The sequence below is a fragment of the Emydura macquarii genome, unplaced genomic scaffold, assembly GCF_026122565.2.
Source record: "Emydura macquarii macquarii isolate MOO-44397 ecotype Brisbane River unplaced genomic scaffold, CSIRO-AGI_Emac_v2 contig_1477, whole genome shotgun sequence".
NCBI classification, from domain to species: Eukaryota; Metazoa; Chordata; order Testudines; family Chelidae; genus Emydura; species Emydura macquarii.
The window spans coordinates 1,319,562-1,343,247 of record NW_027131614.1 but is presented as its reverse complement, the minus strand read 5'-3'; the positions used below and the strand labels follow the sequence as shown (position 1 = coordinate 1,343,247).

The 23,686-nt window shown below is 39.6% G+C and overlaps 1 protein-coding gene across 1 annotated transcript; it reads right to left on the bottom strand.

Moving 5' to 3' along the window:
* Positions 1-131: 131 nt before the first annotated feature.
* Positions 132-23,654, bottom strand: RMDN1 (regulator of microtubule dynamics 1). Its single transcript, XM_067553521.1, has 10 exons — positions 23,516-23,654; positions 22,206-22,323; positions 16,640-16,727; positions 13,778-13,937; positions 12,947-13,036; positions 11,536-11,591; positions 7,690-7,777; positions 4,891-4,921; positions 2,979-3,112; positions 132-1,234 (listed from the first exon to the last, which is right to left on the bottom strand). Exons 1-10 carry the CDS (start codon positions 23,642-23,644, stop codon positions 1,193-1,195), a joined length of 936 nt encoding a protein of 311 aa, XP_067409622.1. The 5' UTR covers positions 23,645-23,654; the 3' UTR covers positions 132-1,192.
* Between the last annotated feature and the right edge of the window lie 32 nt (positions 23,655-23,686).

The following is a 23,686-nucleotide window of genomic DNA, read 5'->3' as shown; positions in this document are numbered from 1 at the left end:
TTATGTTTGGTGTAATAGGGTGCAATGGGGAAGCTAGTTACTGGTACGACTTAGATATAAGTAATTCAAAGCCCATCTCCACTCCACTTTAAGTCACCTCTGCCCCAATGGTAGAGGTAGAGCAAAGATGCTTTTCTTCCCCAGCACGAACAGCTTCAAGTATCTGATTCTCAAAAACCAAAACCAACTCCCACACCGTCCTAAGTTCAGAACATCCCAGACAAATGCTACAGTAATTATGCTTTTTTTTAAAACCCCACTAGGCAGCATCTCAAACTAACTATATGATGCATAGAAGTTTGTCAAAACAAGGGGTTTTGTACAGGACTGGCATGATGCAGTAAAGAAGAGGAGCATGGTGGGGAACATTACCAAATAGTTTAGATCTAAGGTCTGCCTGTGAGATGTATAGGGTTTGGTCAGTGCTTCTCCAGTTTTTATTCACTTGACCATTGTCAAAGCCCTTCACAATTCTGTCCTCTTCATTTATCCACTTCAGGCTCTTGTGGCGGTGCCTCTTCCCACCCGTTCCTCCTCTCCGGCAACAAGGTCACCAGAGAGGCTCACACTTCATGCTTTCTTCTACACCATGCCTTGAAATGTCCTCCCTGAACTGAAGCATGTAAAGGTATTAGTTTCTTCCTTCCCCTCATTCTGAGAGAGCCACATACAAGTCAGCTACCATATGACAGAGCAGTGAGAAAATTAGTATTTATATAATATATATAAATGGAGTATCTCTGATTTATTCCCCTCCTAGACTTCATATACTGTAGGTTTTCAAAGGCCTGTATGCCCACATGGATCAGCTTGCAATATCAGGGCCAAGATAACAGCTGTTTCTGTCCATACAGCACCTACCAAAATGGGGCATCTATGTGCTACCAAAAATTAAATGAGATTTCCCCACTATGTTCTGAGAATAACGTGTCAGTCTGCAGAGCAGTTTGAGAACAGTTGCTATTCCATATAGCTTTCTTTAGAAGCAACAGTTATTAAATCACTTCCTTCTACAGCATAAATAAGATATCTATTAGTTGTATTTTACTAGAGATATACAGTAGTAAGGTGACAGTAATTAAGTTGTAATTTTAACAACAGCCACAGTGGAACAATCTCTGGGTATTCTGTCTTGTGCTTTAGGCACATTTTCATGACAACACAATGTAGTTTCTTCTTAATAGTTTAGTTCTTATCGGATAGAATTAAGCAGTTCCATAACTTCTTTTTGTACCTAAAATTAAAAAAAACAAAGGTGATGGTGAACAAAACAAAAGGATTGTCCACAGGCTTTTGTATAGCACTCATGCCCATGGTATCCCAGTGCCTCACAATTCCCCTTCAAGACAAGTGTTACCTTAAATTTTAAAGATGTAGAAACCAGGGTACAGCAGTTAGCTGATTTACCCAATATCATACAGGATGGTCATAGCACAACCATGAATGGAACTTAGACCTCTGCTGGTTCCCAGCTTAGTCCCTTATCTGCAGTACATCTTCTCTAAACATTTAAAGCTTCATTTACTATACAAGCTAACTCTCTTCACAAGTTATATGCCCAATAGGAGAAACAACTAGCACTTACTTATAGGAACTGCCATAGTAACAGATCCCCTGGTGCTGTCTTATCCCATCACTGACAATAACCAAGCAAGATGTTTCACAGACAACAAACAGCACAAAGGCAAGTTTGTGAGGTCAGCAGTGTTTCTGGGACTTGTAGCCTGCCACTCCCTCATTCACCACGGTAGTAAATCCTGGCCATAAGAAGCTCGACTTATAAGAGTAGTTGCTTGCAGCATATACATACTCATGTGGCAATTTGTTGCACATTGTGGAATTGTGTTCACTTCTTTTAACTTACGAGTCTAGCTGTGTGAGGTTACACACCCTACAGCCCACAAGGAGAATGAAGCCAACGTTGTTGTGTTTAATTCTCATCTTGCTAGAGCCACTTGAAACTGATTCATTCAAATTCTAACTGAGATCCAGACCTGACTCCGTCCCATTCAAGCTTCCCATTGTTTGGAACTAATGGGGTACTCCTTTGTCCTCCTAACCCTATACAAGTAGATGGCAGTCCTTTTACAGAGAAAGTGCATATTTTGCTCCATGGTCTCTATATCGCTTAACAATCAGGACCCACTAATTTCAACAAGGCAACTTCAAGGGCTGGATAAGAATCAACTTCAATGCTGAAAATTTCAAGGCATTCAGTCCGTACTTTCAAAACACTACTGAGATGTCAATGCTTCCTCAGATATGACGTGCAGGCAACAAGTCCTGAGTGCCATGACTCAGGAGACAGACAAGCTTAACTAGTTACAGTAAGCACTCCCTGCAGGTACGAGGCTAACTGCTAAACAAGACTTGTTATATCAGAGACTGGGGGAGACTCCATTAGAAAAGGAAATTTGTTCCTTGCTTGTAAATTAGATTTCTGCAAGATGCTCCCTCTTCAAAATGCCCTACTTGGTTGTTCTGTGATGAATCCTGTTTGCACAGTTAAGTGAATGTAGCTTTACAGTTCTCGGTAGTTTTGTGGGGTTTTTTTGAGGTGGGGAAAAGAGTGGAAAGGGTATGTGTATTTTTAAAGAAGAGTTTGCTAAGTAAGACACTGCATGGACCCCTGAGGAGCTAATCCTGTTGTCAGAATTATCTTTAGCAGCTGAACATACAAAAAAATTTGGGCATTTATAATAGGAACCGTAGTTAAGATTGGACAAATGTTAATACCACAAAATCTCATGTAAAAAGTAAATTGCTTTTTCATTTTAATAGATTACCGTTTGAGAGGCAAAGATTCAGAGAAATGTGGTTATTAATGCATTATGATTTGTTGGATAGGATCCAAAAGTACTTCCAGAACTACATTTAGCCTAAAATTGTTTTTACAGATGTTCAGACCCTGAAGTGCCATGCATGCTAGTTTCCACATAGTTACATTATGCAGTTCTTACATGATTTTCTTCCCCTACCTCTTTATCTTCCTCTGTATGTGCTGGATAATCCCTGGCTTTTGTTAGCCATAAAAGAGCCATCTTTTTGTTGTTCAACTTCAGATATGTCTTTGCCAAAAGCAGCAAGTTTTTGCTGTAGAAGTTTGGATCAGCTATAGAAAGCGACAGAGGAGGGAAAGGTATTTTTACCTCATTTATTATACCGATTTTATACCAAAAGCCGGTTTGAGACATTCTTTCTCACTTTAAAGAGAACTGTAGCGAGCATGGCATGCAATCCAGACCACTATGTAACTGACTTGCTGAAACATTAACACTTTCAAAATACTTAATGCAGTTATATTTTTGACTCAAAGAGTAGACAACCATTGACGCTGGAACAAATGTGAAGTTTTCACTTGCTGTGCTGGACCCTGTGTAATCTGATGGGGGTAAAGTGGCCACATTTTGGGAGGGAGCTAGGAAGGCTGGGATATGGGTGGCTAGACTTGGGCCCACATAGTGCAGTGTAGATATTGGAGCCCCACATTAAGATCTAGGGCTCAACTATTCCTAACCTGGGGTTATAAATCAGTGTGTAGACACTCAAGCACTAGGTTAACAAAGCCAGAATCTGTCACCTCGAGTTCTACCAACCTGGATTTACACTGCAGTGTAGACAGACCCTGGAGAGGGGATACACGTCAGGCTACCTGACTGAACTGGCAGGTCAAACAATAAAGAAACAGAAGATAAATCTTCTATTTTAATCATTCTAACAGGCACCACACAAAACACAGGAATGACTTCCCTCAACTACTTAAAAACAACCAAATTATTGTTATATCCAGCTCTTGGTATTTTTTTCCTTAAATCGTGCATCCACCATCACAATCTCTTGCTCATTCTAACTTGCTCACAGACTTTTAATTCAATGCTTTATGTATAACCTATTTCAGGGTTTTATGCTGCTGCCCACCCACCACTGTAGTATCTGAATGTTTTCTATGTAAGATCAATAGCAACAGTGGAGTCCCTAGTGGTTCTGCTTGACTCTCTTTTTGGGGTAAAAACCCTGTTTGGGCTATTTTAGTTTATTTGTTTAAGTAAGTTGGCTGATTTGTCTCAGGTTTTTTTTACTTTTGAGGGACAGGGGTGTTTTAGTTAAATGTAGTGTCAGTGTTCTGAGTGTAATTCTTGCTGTGGTGGAAATACTTTTTCAAAGAAGCCTCAGATTAAATAATTAGCTACAGTTCAGTAATTACTAGTCAGGATGTAGCAGGTAAATCATTCCCCTCTCTGGGCCAGATACTGTTTCTCCACTTCGGGGGGGAGGGGGGCGGAGAATTTAAAGATTTCCTTTAGTCAGGAGACCATGTTTACTCCTGGTTGTATTTAAGCTGACCCCTTAAACCAGGAAGGAAAAGTTTTCATTCTGCTTATGGTGAGAAGCAATGTAATTCTTAATTCACTTCCTACACAAGTAAAACTGGTCGAAAAACAAGACTTTTTGCAGATTTTTCCCCCACAAAACAGTCATGAGTAAGAGAAGTTGTCTGTACTGGCTCCGTGTTTTTTTAAAAGATTGCCCACTGTGGAAATACCATAAATAACTGGAAATATTGCATTGCTACAAGTGGTAGGCATACATTTCACTATACAGTACATTTTTAGAAATATTTAAATCAAACTGAAGCCTACTGAGTAACTTTGCAATTGGTTAAAATCGTCACATCGTAATTCACCACAGCTCTGCAGCATTGGGAGGGGAGGGGGACTTGTCATTTAACCTAGGTTTAATGAGCTGAGCAGTACAGCAAAGGACTTTGAGCCAATGTTTTCAACAGTACATATGCTACTACATGTCTAACCCCTAGGTACTGCTTGCTTGTTTTGAATCACCATGGGTGAGAGACTCATGCTATGTACAAAAAAACTCTACAGAGATTACCTTCTTCAGCCATATGAAAGTAACTTAGGGCCTGGAAAAGATAAAGGTCTAAGTTAGTAATGCAATGCTGAATGAGTTTAAACCCACATTAGAGTCAGTTTATTCCTGAGAACATGCACCCGGTACAAGAATGCTGTGTATTTTAGTCAAGAGATACTGTTGGTTATTTATTGTCAACAGAACACAGAGACAAAGAGCCTCATAATACGTATATAACTACCACAAAATTATGTATTTAAAATACATCAATCTAGAGTTTGGAATTCTTTAGAAAATTATTACAGTTTTGCTCAGTGTACTTCTAGTTTTTATATTACATATTTTTCTTGATCCGTCATATAAATAGCAAAACTTGGTCTTTGGAAGACCTGCTGTAATCTGGTAAAAAACTCCTTTCCAAACGTATCAGGTTGTGTGAACTGTCCTGTAACTACCTCTATTACAGTTACTATTTTATTGTAAAATACAAATATGCGACACTTAAATGGCCACCTGCAACATCTTTCATTGATTTCAGTACTGGAAATTGGGCTGATCTCAGAACAACTGAAGAAATATCTAGTTGTGTATTTGTTTTTAATTCACCACTCAGAATAATGCTTTTAAAAAGTACCAAGTTGAAGACTGAAGTCCTTCTTACACACACAGGCTCAGCACTGATAATGGCCACATGAGCTTCTCCACACTATCCCACTCCTGTGCTCCAACCCTGATGGTTTGAGAGTAATTCCGTCTATATGTCCATTTATTCCTCGGCTTAGCACCTCGCCGCACCTTTTGTTGGTACTAGTTATTACTGTGCTCGATTGAACCACTCTCTCATTTAATAAACAGCCATCACATACTAAATATTTTTGCTCATTGTTAATAAAAAGTACTGTCAATCTAGTTTTTAAAAAGTCACTAAGCATCCACAAAATGATCTTTGTGCTGATGTTGCAGAAATCCATCAGTGAGGGTGGAGTTCAGACACTGCAATATACTTCATACTGCATTCATTTTTAAAGTACTGGTTTTGCAGAATTCAGCAGTACTATGCAATGCTGGTTGCCATTTTGGACTTACTTTTCTGAGGAGTCAGATTTAGTGGCCACTTTATAAGCTTCATTTTCAGTTGAAAAAGCTTATTTGCTTTTTCAATCAAAACCCAAGCAACAAAAACTAGCTTTCTGCAAGGGAGCAAATCTCTCACAGACACTTTCCTAGTGTTTGTTTTTTGTTTTGGTAAAAAGACATTATTTAATAGAGGTTATGGCCAAAAATTTGCCTATTCCAACAGAAAATTTGAAAACAGCTGCAGGAACTTAGATATGTTCCTTAAGGGCAAGGCCTGATGGCATTTTCACAATTCAGGTATTCAACTGAAAACGTAAACACATTTAGTGTGACTTGATAAGTTATTTGGCCTCTATGCTAACTCTGACCAAAGTTACATAGTTCAGTAGGAAGAAAAAAAAAGGCAAGCCACAGATTCTTCATGTCTGGATTACGTTGAAAACACTTTTGCCATCACTATCCGCAGTATCTGATGGCTTGTCTATAGGAATACATAGTGCACAGCAAACTGGCAAGTAAATCTACCTTGTACTAGCCTGCCACAAACTAACTCTCTGTGTGGACCCAGTTGTCATTCACAAACAATTCCCTAGTGCCCTTTGATCTACCCCACTTTGAAACTGGAGTAGGAAACTTCCAGTGCAAGGCCCTCATAGGCACTTAATATGTCTCGGGCAAGTGTTAGGTAGATTTACATCCCAGCTGGTCGCATACACTTTGTGCAGGCAACGTGCTCTAGTACAAGACCTGGAGTCAGGAAACCTGTGGTGTAGTCACGATTATGACACAGACCTGCTGAGTGACCTTGGGCAAGTCACTTAAACTCTGTGAACCTCAGTTTCTTCATATATTTAAAAAAACCAAGGAGGGAAATAATACTGGCTCCCAGAGCTAATTGAGATGGGCAACTTAACATATGTATAATAAAATGTATTTAAAAAAAATAAAAATCACATGCCAGTGAAGGACAAAGATACTTCAAGTTCAGTCTGGAGAAGAACTCAAATAGTTAAACAGTCATGAGGATGAAGAGGAAATATTCGCCAATGAAAAATGACAAAATCAGAGGGAACCATTTTATTTTCATAGAAGGAAATTAAAATAAAAATATTGAATATCGCGTCAAATAATATGTTGATGCTCAGATATCACAGTGAAGAGAGCTGCATGGGAATCTAGACAGACAGCTATTTGTGGTCTGTCTTAATGGTAACCTAGCTCTGAGTCTGCACCACTTTACATATTATATGGGGATTTGGGGGTAAATTCTCAGCTGCTTCTCGGGTGTCTCTCTTTCATTAAATCATCCAAATTTGAGAGAAGGTGGTTCAATGGGTTAATGAACTAAGATAACTCCTTTTCACTGTATGTCATAAAGGAAACAAATTGGTTGCTTTCACCCAGCCTCTGCATCTATTTCTTATGGATACAATATCATGTTTTCAGAACCCCATAGTCCAAAAGTATATTTGCCAGACAATAATGTCATTTGTCAATTCGTGACTGTTCTAGGCAAGGCCTGACTTGAGAAGGAATTAACGCTAGTTGTTTTTATATGGAATCTTGCATATTTCTAACAAGTCAACTTCATCAATCCCAAATCTGTATTTCATCCATCAGTACAATTTTGTATATGACTGTGTCTGTATTGTTCAGCATAATACAGTTCTTATTAGTACATATTAGTGGCTTCTTACTGTTGCTAAGAAAAGCCTATGGGAAACAAGTATTTGCATATAGTACCTCTTCATAGGTGGAGCTTGGTGGTGTTTCAAATAGCATTGCAGCTATTTTGCTTTGGTACCAGGGCATTTCAGCAAATGAGTAACACCTGCAGCAAAAACAAAAAGGTTTTATATATTTTACATTTCTCCTTTACTTTGGATTCATACTTTTGAGGAGGTGGAGAGAACCTCTAAGTGGCAGGATGACAAACTTTCTGACAAGAACCCACAATTATGTGAATAACTGCAATCGTATTACTTGGGCTTGGAATGAGTTGTTACAATAACAATAAGATATTTAAATTAACAAAATAAATGGAAACAATTGTTGCAGAAGAAAAAACATAACTGTTCTGCTAAAGTTTAGCACCCCCATGCTGCTAATTGCTATTGCAAAATAAAGATAAAAATCCAGCTTCTAGCACAAAGGTTACAATATAGCCTATAGCTTGATTTTACTGATCAAAATCAAGACGTTAAAGCTATCACTCCATACAGATCCAGCCTTATGGCTTGTACTGCAGTGATTTTACCATATACTATATGTGTTTGTATCTTCTAAAATGTTTACAATAACCACGTAAAACTGAGTAATTGGACAGCCTGACCTCAACATTAAATTGTTCCTCTTGATTATTAAATTAAAAAACCAAAAAAAACAATGGTACTCTTGAGAGGCTGCATGTTCTACAGGCCTGAACACAGGCCTGAGAGTGAAACTGAGTTTTACTCCTGACTCTGCCACTTGGATAAGTCTTTTTCCCTGCCTCAGTTTCCCCATTTGTAGAATGGAAATAGTCATTACTTGCCACAGGAATGCAGTAAGGATTAATATTTGTAAGGAGTTTTAAACATGTAAAGTGCAGCATATGTAATATTGATAACCTCTAACACCGTATTCCAGAAACACATTTGAATTCATGCTTATTAGCCCTGATTTGCTAAGAAAACAATGTTTGAAATTCCTCATATGTGAAGCAATGGTACCTGCAGCCTGATTTCTGGGGACAGGGGGTGGGAACAGGTGTGGAAGAGGTCTAGAAAAGTTAAACTTATTTTAGTCACTTATTTTAGTGTTGAAAAGTAGACACCCTACTAGGGTACAGTAGCAAAGCTTTGGCAGAATGCTATTGGCAAACATTAGCAATGCCAGTGCAGGATGAAACAAAAAGGTAGTGACATACAATTCCCCCTTCTCAACTTTTTCCTACCATTTTCCTGGGTCAACTGGCTTGGGCTTGAGTTGGGTATTCCCTACCACTTTATTTGTCTGAACTCTATTTCAGAATTCTATTTGTCTGAACTCTCTCTTCTGGAAGCTTCGTAGCTATTACGACAAGAGGCTGCCTCAGAGCTGTCCTTTAGGCTCCCTGAGGGTGAATGTGGCAACAGTTGTTGCCTCCACTACTACATAAACAAGTTAGACTCACAGACTCTAAGGTCAGAAGGGACCATCATGATCATTTAGTTTGACCTCCTGCACACTGCAGGCCACAGAACCCCACCCACCCACTCCTGTAATAGATCCATAACCTCTGGCTGTTGCTGAAGTCCTCAAATCATGGTTTAAAGACTTCAAGTTACAGAGAATCCACCATTTACACTAGTTTAAACCTGCAAGTGACCCGTGCCACATGCTGCAGAGGAAGGTCAAAACCCCCAAGGTCTGTCAATCTGGCCCGGGGGAAAATTCCTTCTCAACCCCAAATATGGCAATGAGACAGACCCGTGGGCAAGACTCACCAGCCACACACCTGGGAAAGAATTATCTGTAGTAACTCAGAGCTCTCCCCATCTAGCGTCCCATCACCAGTCGTTGGAGATATTTGCTGCTAGATATTTGTAGGCTGTCCCATCATACTATTGCCTCCATAAACTTATCAAGCTAAATCTTGAAGCCATTTAGATTTTTTGCCCCCACAACTCCCCTGGGAAGTCTATTTCAGAACTTCACTCCTCTAATGGTTAGAAACCTTTGTCTAATTTCAAGCCTAAACTTTTTGACGGCCAGTTGATCCATTTGCTCGTGTCCACATTGGCGCGTAACTTAAATAACTCCTCTCTCTCTCCCTGGTATTTATCCCTCTGATGTATTTATAGAGAGCAATCGTATCTCCCCTCAACCTTCTTTTAGTTAGGCTAAACAAGCCAAACTCTTTAAGTCTCCTCTCATAAGGCAGGTTTTCCATTCCACGGAACTTTCCTAGTAGCCCGTGTCTCTGCATCCTGTTTCCAGTTTGAATTCTTGAACTCTTCCCAGAAGTCACGCTACTTTGGAACTAGTGGTGCAGGCAGGCTGAAACTTTAGAAAGGCAAGCAGGGAAAGATCATAAAAATGTATGGTGGAAGGCTGGAGTTTGCTAGGTTCCCAAAGGAGACCAGAAATAACCATGGCAAGGAGCAGTTGGTGGGCTTGGCAATTTCTGCAAATCCCTTTTTTATCCTCTTCATTTCCTGTTTTCTGTGGTTACCTCTACACAGCAAAAAAGAAAAAGAAAAAAGAAACCCCAAAACATGGCAGCGACTCTCACAGCCCAAATCAACTGACTCAGGCTTGCGGGGCTCATGCTGTGGGACTGAAAATAGCAGTGTAGATGTTCCTGCTCGAGCTGGAGCGTGGGCTCTGAAAACCTGTAACATGGGTGGGTCTCAGAGCCCAGATTCCCACTCCAGCAGTAACAGCTATACAGCTATTTTTAGCTCACTAGCACCAGCCTAAGTCAGCTGATCCAGACTATGAGACTCTCTGCCGCTGGTGGCTTTTTTCAGTGTAGATGTATCTTGGCATTCTAAAGATTTCTTGTATAGAGCTGACAGAGATATGGATTAAGAAGGAGGAAGTGCTGCATCTGGACTCAAAACATGCAGCCACAAAGTTTCAACAACATGTGAGGACATTTCAGAAAAAGCAATGAGACAATGGGAAGGGGGAAAAGGGAGCCCCCCAGGTGGCTATCCAGGTCAGCTAGCTGTGATATTTCTGGGAGAATGGACTTTTTTCGGTCTTCTGTGTTTTCTCAAACTGCCTGTCTCTCCCTTCACAGTTCCTCTCATACTTTCCTCTGACTGATGCCTTTAAGTAGGCACTCACCGACAGAGAAAAGGTGCCAGGTGTCCGCCCAACTTGCTTCTGCGCAACATGTGGCATTTGTAAATTGTTAAATTCCCAGACTTTACCTCCCATTCATCAGTGATGGGCCACAGCAATCAAATTGATTCTCATTTTATCTAAGTTTTCAGAGACTAACATTAATGCTAAAATAAATAAAAATTCAGAGAGTTTTAAAAATGTAACAGCATATTTTGATAGGGTGAAAGTGTAATTTTTTTGTTTAAGAATATCAGCCTTCTTATCTGCCCTCACATCAATCTTTGCAAGTGCCTTAAGTCATAGCATACATTTAAATTTTATCGGGGAAATTCTGGCTCTAATGAACTCAATGGAAAAGGCATTATAGGTTTGACTCTCCCAACAACTAAGGCAGACACTCAGGTACATTTCATAAATAGTACCCACAATTTCTGGTGCCTGCTGTGAAAATAAACTGAAATCTACAAATTATTTTTCTGTATTCCAGTGAACTAAAAGTGAAACAAGGTCACTGAACAGTTAATTTCATCTTTTGAGTTATATGAAAACTTGGATGTCCAGAGTCTTTAAAATAACTCAGAACACTTTTTCAAAAGATTTTCATGGGTGGATTTCAAGCCATTTAGCTGCTCTAAACATTTCTACAAATCATTTAACATTGCTCAAACATTTTATATTCAACCTAAAACTAAAGGTGCTAGATGGCTTTTTTTTTTTTTTTTTTTTTTTTTCGGTCACAAGATAACTCTGGTTTGAAGAAATTATCAGTCTTACCAAATGCCCATAAGGTGAATTGAGGTAGCATCTTTAGGATTCAGTTCAATGGCCTTCTAGCAAGAAAAAGACACAATGTAAAAGGTTGTTTCACCAGATCTGGCTTAAGAAAACCAAAAAAATGCACCCGTAGTTTTCTCCTGCTATTTCATCTGTGTCAACTGCAAACAACATAAGGAGGTACAGTATTTAGTATTCAAAATCTAGTTTGAGCTCCTTACCTTTATGTCTAAAAATCCAGCAGGCTTTTTTCATATCAGTATATTCAGGTTTCGATAAAGCTTCTGATAAAAAGTAAAATCATGCAAAGACTCAACAGGTCTTTATTGTGATGTATTTTCTAATATTTGTTCTTCAGTAGCTACAGTCTGCACTGAAAGAGCTATGATGACATTCAGCAGCCAAAGACCAATCTAAGATTACATACTCACCTCTCAGTAGCAAAGCTCAAGTCTTTATATACTGTACTAGTTTTAGAAGCTCATATAGGGTTCAACGGCACTCAGTCCTTCCATTCAGAGATTTTTTTTATCTTGATGGAAAGCAACTGAAGAACATAATGCCCATTGCTACACAAAGATATTCTTCTCCCAGCTTGTCTCCCAGCTGCTGGCATCCAAGTCACTATCCACAGCAGCAGGGCATCTCAGGCACCCAGAGATACAGGGCAGACAGTGACACAATCCCTGTCTGGTCTGCATTGCCTCCCAGAACGTGACAGACACAGCTGGGTGCTCCTGGAAGATGCACAGTACGGTCTTGCTACAACTTTAAGAAAGCAGTGCTGCACTCCATACATACTAACTGATTTGAGGGAGCAGGATACATCCTAGCTGGCAAGCCACACAACTTTGGACGTGGAGGTTTTATAACTATCTGAATTCAAGGCATGATCTTAGCCTGTAGCCTTGTGTACAGGCTGGCATGGAAGGAGGCTTCTTACCACCTTATCTCTTCTCTTCACCCCAAGTGCAACAAGCAAGTAGGAGCTAACCTTTAATTAATTAACTGAAAACAGTCTCTGTGCCAAAGGCTCTGATGTGATTTACTGCAGACCTATATTTTTTCACCTCTTATTCCATGTGCATATGAAGCCCCTGAGAAAGTTAATGAGGGGACACAAGCAAAAGAATTAAGTGTCAATTGCTGAGCTGATTTTGCCCCCATTACCTAATTTTTTAACCTACATTGACACTTCTGGTGCCCGAGGATCAGTCTGCAAGTCGCTGAGAATATTTTCTCAGCTCTCCCAGTCATATCAGGTAACTAACACACAGAATTGCAATTTTCCACCCCAGAAAACAGCTGGCAACCCACCCTTCTGGGGGCTGTCACCCAATGGGTGAAAGCCATTGTTCTAAAATGAAATACATTGACTATCATCCTACTAGAAAATGCTTATTTACAATACCTGGAAGTGTTCTTTGATAATATATGCATTTGCGATTTTAGTCTTGATTCCTTTATAATCCCCAATATCACTGAGGCAGATTGCATACCACTAAAAAACAAACAAACAAAAAAAAAGGCCATTAAAAGAATATTTAGTGGCTCTAATTAAAAAGAAATACACAATTACCACCAAGTGAACAGATCAATATTACTCAAATTTTAAAAGCAAGTATTTATTCAAGTGTTATGATTAGCACTATTGTTTGCTTACGAGAACTGTAATTGTAATGGACATCTTTAAATGGTGTGAGGAACCTTCCCTCCTCAGAACTGATCACAGGGATGGGAGGAGCCCGAGCCTCACTATCACTAATCTGTGTTGGCAGCAGCAACGATCCTGTTAGTTACCCCTCTGCAAAGGTCTGGGTCTGATGCTATTGACGAGAGAAGAGGAGCAAGAGAAGAAAAGGATGACAGACCCAGGAACCCTAGGAATTTGCAGCAGAGCCGCTATCGTGGTGCAGAGGCAACAGACTGGGTCTGTGATGCACTTTCTAGACTGATAAAGGGAGAACAGTTCAGGCACCAAGAACTCTGACCAATCAGACCTCTGTGGTCCTGTAAACATAGCTAACAGTCATTTTCTGCATCTGAGAATTTGATTTAATCCAAGCACTGGTCCTCTTAGAAAGCTGTCATCAAATTCTCCTGGAGCTCAACTAAAAAACTAACGAACTGTGTGTTGAAGAAGGCAGCATACAAGTTTTCCAGATAACCTCATAGCTATAAAGCTAGATGTAAGAGGACAGTGGATGGCAACATTTCAATTAAATTACTTTGAGTGGTTCACCTTGTGCACTGCAAAGCTTGACTCATTTTTTTCCAGTGCTTTCTTTGCATATTCAAGAGCTTCATAAATCAGTTGCTTTTTCTCCTCTGCAGAGGTGCTACTAAGTTGGGCTAGATCTCGTGAGGCCCGCGCTAGACGCCATAGTATCTCCGCATCCTCACTAGTTATAAACATAACAGAAATGTTACTCATTAAGACTTATATTGTCTACAAAGCAAGTGCAGGTCTTAAATCAGTCACTCACTACACAGCTCAGCTTAGCATTAAGGTAATATTGTACTGTGTGTAATTCTACATCACATACAACAAAAGGCTGAATCCAACAACTACAAGATGTCAATCACAGCGGATTTGCTGAAGAAACTTTGGCAACAATCTTTTGATCATATTAGCTCCATGGGAAAGAGCTTATTTTCTTGAAACGAATGCAAATTCACAAAATAGCACCATTAAACTAAAGAGACAGGAAGGAAAATAAAGAAAGCAACATTTAGCTCTGACCCAAAATTATACATTTGCCAATATTCTGTTGGTTTCATGAACATGTTAATTACTAGTGAATGCAGTATTATATATTAACCATATCCTATAGCTTTTGTAATATAAGCACTTGCAAAAGTTCAAAATAAAAATATTTTAGTGTTTAATTAAAACTTTCAGTGGAAAGATTGTGTTTGTGTCAAACCGTTTTCTACAGTGTTAGGACCAAACACACTGCAGCACTGCACAAGTGAAATCGACTAGAAACAATAGTGAAAATTAAATTTGGACTTTTTTTTTCAAGTTTATTCTTAAGGCCTGGTACTTATATGACCACATTTTCTGCACATACAACTTTAAAACCTGCTCACATCGGAAGAGCAGTATTTACCCTTCTTATAACTATTCGGATTCAGTATATGCACTTCAAGTGCAGTAGTATATACTTAATGGTTTAACTAAACAAATAAATATACAATCTGTGAAATTATCTTTAAAAACTAACGTAACCGCTCCTTGCTGGTTTTCCCTTTTCCTAACTCAGTCCATCCAAAATTTAGCTGTCAAGATTATCCTCTCTTCTGACCATGTTACCCCACCTACTCTAGTACCTACTCTAGCTTCCCGTTCTTTGTATCAGATTTACAATTAGATGCTACACTTTCAAAGGTGCCATAATTCCACTCTGCCTATATCTTTCTTTATGCCCACCCATCATCCCTTTCTACTCTATACTGTCACCCTGCACTTCATCTCAAGCTTTTCTCTTTCTCCTTTACCTACTGTATAGCCTTTGTGCCTTCTTTCATGCTGCTTCAAATTCCTAGAATAGTCCCCTCATCTCCTACCTGTCATACATCCCAAACCTGTTCCAGGAAGCATTCCAAACTTAGTATCACTCACTACTTTGGCTTGTTGTGTTGTTCTGTAAAAGCGGTGACTTTACATCAGTGATATTCAGACTGAGGCTCCCTAACTGCAAGTGGCTCATTAATGTGTCTCCTGCAGCTCTTTTCAACACATGATGTTAAAACATTGTGTGATTTAATTATTAACCAGTCTAAGTTAATTAGGATGCTTTTACTATGTTATTAACCAACTGTAGCTGATAAAATAATAATACTTGGTCAGTCATTTTGCTGTGAGAATAATATATATAAACTGAATATGAATATATAGTATGACAGTAAATGAAACAATAAATTCACACTAGTGTGGCTCTTTTGGGTAATAATACATAAATGCTGGTTGTCTTCTCCCACTTCTCTTGCCTCCATTAATGAATTCTAAGTGTTCCTTTTTCCCCCATTAGTAAAATCTTCTCCTTTTCACCCACCCCTTTTCTTTGCATAGCTCCTTTTCTCTCTATGGGCCACCCTGCTCTTCGCTCCATTCCACCACCTCTCAAGTCCCAGCCTTTCTACTTCTCCCCACCCCTTCCACAAAAGAACAGATGATCCTACCACTCTGCTTTCTGCCACCTCCTCTCTTACTGAAAAAGAGCAAGAAGTTCGAAGGCTGTTCTGTTCCCTGTATTTGTTACAGGAGCTGGTGTTATGCTTATAAAATAAACAGCAGGGTTTTATTCAGGGGGACAAGGCAACATACCACGTTTATTGTGAAAGATTTCAAAAAGCAATTGCCTGCACACTTACACTCTCACTCTCACTCACACAGTTCTACAAAGATGAAATATAGTTAACAGCCTCATTTGCTCATGTTAGTCCACAGGTCAGGTGGCTAAGACACCTGAATAAGATCCTGCTGTTTATTTTATAAGCATAATGCTGGGACACTTAAACCACTCTGTTCTCTTCTTTTCCCTCCCCTCCAGCAAAGGAGTCAGTAGCTCCCAGAACAGACTCAGTCCACTCATGCTGGCAAAATTTCTATTCGCCTATGGCCAGCAGGTTATTTAAAACCTGTTTGTGTGTTTTGTATAGTAGCAAACACATGGTCAGCACTATAATATAGGTACTCCCCAAGCCTACAGACACACAATTTAGTTGCTAGGGGGCTTAGGATGAAGCAGTACTACTGTTTCCTGTCCACATCTCTACTAGGATACTTGCATATTAGGGTCTGTATTCAACATTCTAATACATAGCAGGGGGAGTGCCCACCCACCCTATAAGAACATCGTTTTCCGGGATCCTGTACCAATGAAAAAGCTATCAGAGCATTAAGCCTCTGCTGCCCAAATCAAGCCCTACATGAACCACTTCCTTACTTCTATATTGAAAGGGAAAAAAATTCAGAAGATTTTCTCTCTTACTGCAGAAAGATGTAAGCTGGGTGCTCACTGTTATCACCTCCTGATAAAGGACTCCACCATAAGTTTTAAGTCACAATAACGTAGGGATCTTCAGTACAGTTAAATACCTGGTTTTGTGCTGTATCAGCAATTGATAGAGCTTTTGGGTTTCTCCACTCCCATATAGGTAATCTGCTTGCTCTAGAATTTCCTCAACTTCAAATGGGATGGGGATGGTGGAAAGAGAAGAAAAAAAGTTTAATAAATATGATAGGCTACTAGATAAACAACAACATATTTAAAAGTATAACAACCCAACTGGCTGTTAGCTAAACAAAGTATCCTGAAACACAAAAAAAATCAGCATCACAGACCACTGTTCCTAAAGACGGGGTCAAACAACTATTTCCTAACAAATATAGTGTTTCCAATTTCAAATTGGCTACCCATATACTAACTTTTAGCAGCCATGTAACACAGAATTGTACCAGCTTTCTTTATTTTCAATGAACAACTTCTGGGAACAGAAACAATATTAAAAAAGTATTACTCTATGAAACTAAAAATAGACCTTAGCAACAGACAGAGTTAGAAGTGTAAGGGATTTTAGAATGTTAGTCTGATTACCTCACAATGGGAGAACAGAAAGTGTTGGGTTTGGTTTTTGGTGTTAAATAAAGACTTGTCTACAGTGCACTTAAAACCCCATGGCTGGCCTGGATCAGCTGACTTGAGCTTACAGGGCTCAGGCTAAGGGCCTCTTTAATTGCAGTGCAGACCTTTGGCTTGGACTGGAGCTAGAGCTTTGGGATCCTGGGGCCTGAACATCTACACCACAATTAAAAAGCTCCTTAGCTCAAGCATTGCAAGTCTGAGTTGGCAGTACAGATGTACCCTACGTGATCAGAACACGGAGCGTGTGGGAGGCCAGGGACTGAAATACAGCAAGGCAAGCTGGGTGAATGCAGTAAAGGTCACTTAGTATCAGACTGATCCTTTAATGTATTTTCTTCATAATTTGTTGCAGGCTTTATTGTAGGAGGACTTGTCTTTTCAGTCTTAAATCATTACTTTGTATAAAATCAGCAGCACATGTAAATAATTCAAAGGTAATTAGATACATCAGTGAGATAATGCTTTTTAAAATATTGTGGGTTCTGGCACTCAGAAGTAAGGGCTCCACAGTTTAGCTAATCAAAGTACTATTGTAACATGCCTGAGGTCACAGAGAATGAAATTGGAGCTAATTTTATTAAATGAACCAAAAGTTGGGCTTTTCAGTCCAGCTTGCCACTTTATCAAAGTTTTGCTGAATGAAGCCCATAGAAGTTGCACAAGCACCTGGTTTTTGAAACTTGAGTCATAAATTTTTATTTTTAATACTACATATTTTTTTTCCACAGAGCTCTTCCAGCTTTACCTTGTAGCTTCTGAAATAGATCTAGCATAGCCTGCAGTCCCAATAACAGCAAGTCCCCCTATGCTATATAATAATAAATATTTAGCTCTTATATATGAAGATATAGGTCTTGTTCTGGTCATTCTTTATTGTTTATCATTCCCACAAAGCAAACACATTAAGTTAGTGCTTTTGAAACAGGAAGAAAGGAAGTTTCATAGGTTGGATTTAAGCAAAAAAGAAATATATAAAAAATTAATATACCTCCACATTTTCTACCTGAAAAGTTAAAAGTTGTACTATTCTCTAGGATTCTCTCTTTATTCTGGCCACCAGAGTTACTGAATTCAATTTCTCTCATAATATTAAGGAGTTTAATATTTACTAAATATCTTGAAAGGTGACAATTTTGTGTTTTCTCATCAATGGTGTTGCCATCTCAAATAGTAAGTTTAACATTTTGATTTCCCCCATATTAATTCTGTATCATAACCTTCCAAAGTTTAAATTTCTGATAACGGAAATGGTGGGATAAAACTCATTCACCTCACACCCTAATTATGAGAATAAAACATAGCTGTATTCCACAAATTGATCTATCAAATGTGGCTGAAGGGTTCTACCATGATCATAAATATAAAGCATGAAGGAATGTGGGTAGTTTAAGTTCCTCCTCTTAATTAAAAACAAGGCATTCCATCTGATTATTCTATTTTTGCCATAGGTTTGTTATATTTTGATTTAATCAATTTTTTTTAAAAGAATGACCATTGTTGAGTTTTTAAAACTGTTGCAAGAATGAAACTCCAATCTGTCATAAGCCTTCCCAGTTTCTTATTAGCTTTTCAATTATGCTTATTATTCTAATAAATTCTTTCTTGCGATAAAGCCTTTTCCAATCCAAATATACAAATTTAGGTCCTGATTCTACCAAAGGCACTTACATAGATGTGTAACTAAGATATGAATAGTCTATTGAAGTTGATGAAAATACGCAAATAAAGTTAAGCACTTATGTTTGCCGGATTAGTCCCAATTACTTTCTCAATCCTTAAAACTGAAGTGTTCATGGAAGTTTTATAATCCTTTTCCATGGAGTAATCTATAAGAGTCAAGCATTCACTGAATCTTGATTTGGTTTGAAAGACAGTCAGCCTGTACCTAAATTGAACTGTGGAGATTTTTTTTTTCCAATTATGTACACTTTCATAAGTAAAGGGTCATTTGGGTCTAGAACTCTCAAAATTGTGGTGTAAAACTACAAAGTTGCAGGGCTTTCCTTACATGAAGATGTTATATACATTTGGAGACTTGTACAAGTATCAACAGTTTGTTTCTCCCCTTCCCCCAGCTCCAATTTCTCTTCATAAAAAATGTAGGTAGGTTTCTTAGTTACATGCTTTTATTTCTGTTATAGGTACCTGGGATTCAGATGGGCATAGCAGTTGATAAAAATATTAAGTATCTTAATATGGATCCATTATTAATTTCTCAGATTTATCCCAAAGCTTATTATTTACTGCTTGAGTGCTGCTCTTAAAGCATTCACTGTGGCACTTTCCTATTTTTACCTTAATTTATACATGTGCTTTATGAAATTAATTTTTTTGGCTTTTCAAAGGCTAATTGACTATGTTCTGGACTAGTACTTAAATGTCCATTTCCATATTTTCAATTTTTTATACGAGTGTCCCATTATGTGACTCCTTTAATACTCATTTTAGTGCTTCCAATTTTGGTGTTCATCTCTTTGAATAGTTTTGAATTTTCCCTTTTCAATTTTTTTTTTTTTTTTTTTTTTTTTGGGAGAGAGAAAGGCTTTCAACAGTCTGTCAGACCCCAGCCCTAGCTATAAACTAAATTGTGTGGTGCTTAGTTGGGAGCATCTTCTCCCATATCATTCCTTGGCAACACATGATGGGTAAAACTAAAAGTATTCATTTAAACTAAGGGACAGTGTCAAAAGCTTCATGGCTTATATTAATTCTCCCATTTTTTGCACTGCCTTTATTAGATGTTTAAAAAGAACATTTTTTCTGTTTCATTCTTTGCCATAGGTAAATATTAATGGTTTGTACTTTTTAATAATAAAGGAAGGCAAAAGCTAATATAGCAAATGACTACTGACTTTTGATAGGGATATCAGCACATTTCTATGAATAGTTTGCATTAAATTAGTTTCCTTTCTATTGGAAGAAGTCCGACTCTACAGCAGTAACAAAAAGTATTGTACAAAGAATATTTACTTAAAACAGGGCTCGACAAATTTGTTTTGGAGCTAGGAGCCAGCCCAAAAATTAAGGAGCCAGACAACGTGGGCTCAGTGGTGGGGTGCCGTGGCTGAAGCGCAGCAGCTGCTCTCCCCTCCCGGCCCCGCCCCTTCCCCCACCCCCGTCCCACAATGTGGGCCCAGTGGCAGGGCGCCTTGGCTGGAGCACAGCAGCCCCTCTCCCACAACATGGGCCCAGCGGCGGGGCGCCCTGGCTGGAGCACGGCAGCCGTTCCCCCCTGGAGAAATACTAGGCACCAGACAAATTTCTAGGCGCCATGGCAACCTGGTGCCCAGGGTTTGTCGAGCCCTGACTTAAAATGCATTTTTATTTTACTAACACGGCAATATTTATTTTGTATTAATAATGTATACTTGTGTATTTTTCAATCATGAATTAGTTTCTAAAACAGAAAAATCAAAGGAGCTGGCCTTAAAGTGCTAGATGCTATTATAATACACTGATAGCAAAAAAGCAATTACAGCTATCAAATAATAGCTCCTAGTCTATTTCTATTATTGCATATTAATATTCAGATGACAATTCACTGTTCCTGATTTGTAGGGAGGTGGAGAATAAAGTTGCTATCCATGTGATATAAATACAACATTTTGGCTCCTTAATGTTGACTGTTAAAAGTGACAGATTTCCAGACAAGAACACGAATCAGATGTAGCAGACTTGTCAAACTAAAACTGCACTTAGGAATTGTGACCAAGTTAACTGTGCTCTTTACCTCTTTCAAAGTACTGTCAGTATCTCAGAACTTGCCTTTCCCTTAGTAGAAGAGCTAGAGACCATGAGCTATTAAAGTACTGCAAATGCTACCTTTCTTGGGCAAAAGATTATTTTTGACAATATTCATTTCATTGTCCATGGGTAGTCTGGGGTAACATTAAATTGTCAGTACGCTCTTTTACAATGTGCTCAAAGCTATAATACCCTTTAAAAATGGCATCAAGTGACAAAAGTTTGTACAGCCACTTTTTTCAAACCAGTGCTCTGTAATTATTAAAATAGTGAAGCCCAAAGTAAATACAGCTTAAATGGAGGCAAAAATAAAGATATGCCCAATATTTTTAAAACCTCTTGGAAACTGAAGCTCTGAAGATCGGAATCCACTATAGCAGTGTTTCTCAACAACTAACCCGTGGACCAGTGCTGATTCCTGAGCTCTCCCTGACACAGTTTAGTAAGGCAGCAAGCCAGTCCCTGATATCAAAAAGGTTGAGAAACACTGACTAAAGGACCCTGGCCCTTAGGCAAAAGGCTCACCTCAGAATCTGGGAGAAGACAAAGAAGCATGAAGAGGGAAGATCACTGTTTCTACTGCAGTTAGCACACTGCTTATTTCTTCTGCAACAATCCTCATTTGGCGCTTGCTTGGGAAAAAGATGTATAAAACTTCTAGGAAATTCAGCAGCCTGGGAAGCATTTAGAGAGCTAGCATTGTACTGATATAATTTTGATCAGAAAAATGTATAAAGACTACTAAAAATGAGGCTTTAGACTGAATCTCTGATGTTTTACTATATTTCCAAAGGTTCTGGCACTTAAATTTCAGATCAAGACATTTCTCTTCATTTCTAGCTGAAATCATGAGCCCAGTGCTGTTAACATAAGCTATGATGTGGCATTCCACTAGTACCAACAAAAACTAAAATTCTAATTCTGCAGCTGAATCAAGGAGTAATAACTCTATTCTGAATCCCAAATTCAACCTCACCTCCGAACAAAGACTCTTCAAAGGAACAGCATCTGTATCCAAACTTATCTTATATCCAGAACAAAGTTTTGGCTTAATGCCTAGAGATATTTCTGAGAAGTGAGCCATTTTGAACAAAAACTGCACTGTTTATTTAGTTCAAAGGTAGCCCATAGTTGAAAAGATATTTTAAAAATAGCCTACAGTGGAGATATTGGAAAGCCTTACACAAAACGCTTCTCACAAAGTTTTGGTAATGTAAAGAAATGCCAAGTCTGCATCTGAATTACCTCAGGACATCTGAATTTGTAGAGCTTTACCTTTGATGCTAGCATGAACTACAGCAGAGTGAGAAATAAAGTTGTAAACTTCATAACCCAAGCAAGACACTGCTGAGAGCGCAAGCCCTCTTCTGAAAAGAGTTGATTTTCCAGACACCTGAAAAGGAAAATAAAGTAAGTTTACAATCTACTATAAGATTTGACAAAACTGCCATGCAACTCTCTGCAACAGCAATTGTATTCCAATCTTTGTGTTTACAAGAGGTTCTCAGAAGTTACACTATAACGGGAACAGTTCTAAGGCTGCAAATTCAAGGTTTCATTTTTTACTGTGCAAACAGGAAATTGGGCTTTGGGAATTGATTCATTATTAAGCTTTGGAACATTAACCTATTACTATTAACATGAAGAAAGAATTACAAAACAAAAGTGTGACACACTGCACTCCCATGGACACCCTTATAGCATAATTGTGCACTGTTTAATGCAAAGTATGTCATATAAGAGGTTTTTGGAATGCTCATGGCACGCTGAACCTTACAGTTACAGTGACTATGTTTGTTGCAATGTCATACATAGGGTTATGAGGCTCTGCTATGTAACATTCCCAAACGTGTGTCTCAGGGCTTGAGGCGGATCCAGGCAAAATGAGGGCATCAAGAAGACAGTCATTGCCCACCCCTAGGGGACCAGAACCCAGTGTGGGAACTACAGTTCAGATGAGACAAACAGAGGATAACATGTTTTGACCTGTCTGCATGGATGGAAGGAGTCTGACTGCTCTAGAAAGGGCATTGCTTTAGGCACCTGCTGTGCGTTGGGCTGATGCTATTTTAAGGTGTGACCTGCTGCAGTGCACTAGTTAGCTGTGTTTGGGAAAAGAGATACCTGAGGCAAGTTCGTGGTTCTCTTCAGCCCGGTCGCTAACCAGGTCTTGGCCTGCCCTGCATTTTCTGTAAGAGTGACTAGAGAGGGATGAATGGCAGCTCTACCCAGCCCTTCCACGCCGGCAGGGAGATGGGAGAGCGTGCGAGGCCCGAGTGTGCCCGTCCTGCGGACGGCAGCAGGTTTAACTTCACACCCGGAAAGAAGGAAGGAGCTAAAGGCAGGGCCTGCAGGAGATGTGGACCGGAAAGGATGGGTTGAAAGAGGCTTCGATGGCAGGAAAAAGAGCCCGGGGCACGGACGGTCCGGGGCAGGGGACCGGGCGCCTACCACAGCAGAGCAGCGGGCGGGGTCAGGCCGAGAAGCGCCTGGGGAGGGAAGGGGTCCCCTCAGGGCGTCCCCCGTGCGGGGTTCGCTCGCTCGCTCCCTCTCCCACCTGCCCCTCGCCGCACGCTGCCCCCCACCTGCGCCGGCCGCCTGCAGCCGCGTCTGACGCTTCCACATCCGGACTGGGACAGGAGCCGCTTTGCAGCCCAGGGCCAGCCGGCGCCTCGGCGTAAAGGCCGCGAGATAATCGCCGCCGCTGCCGCCATGACGCGCCCCTCCCCCACCCACCTGACTGAGCGCCTAGGGGG

Bases quoted from the DNA above. Each gene is read 5' to 3' on its own strand.
- RMDN1 (XM_067553521.1), bottom strand. From the start codon at position 23,644: ATGGCGGCAGCGGCGGCGATTATCTCGCGGCCTTTACGCCGAGGCGCC. The intron at 13,037-13,777 runs GTGAACCACTCA...TTTGTTTTTTAG, and splicing joins CAAGCTTTGCAGTGCACAAG to TGGTATGCAATCTGCCTCAG. The intron at 4,922-7,689 runs GTACTATATGCA...TATCTTTTCCAG, and splicing joins CAAGCTCCACCTATGAAGAG to GCCCTAAGTTACTTTCATAT.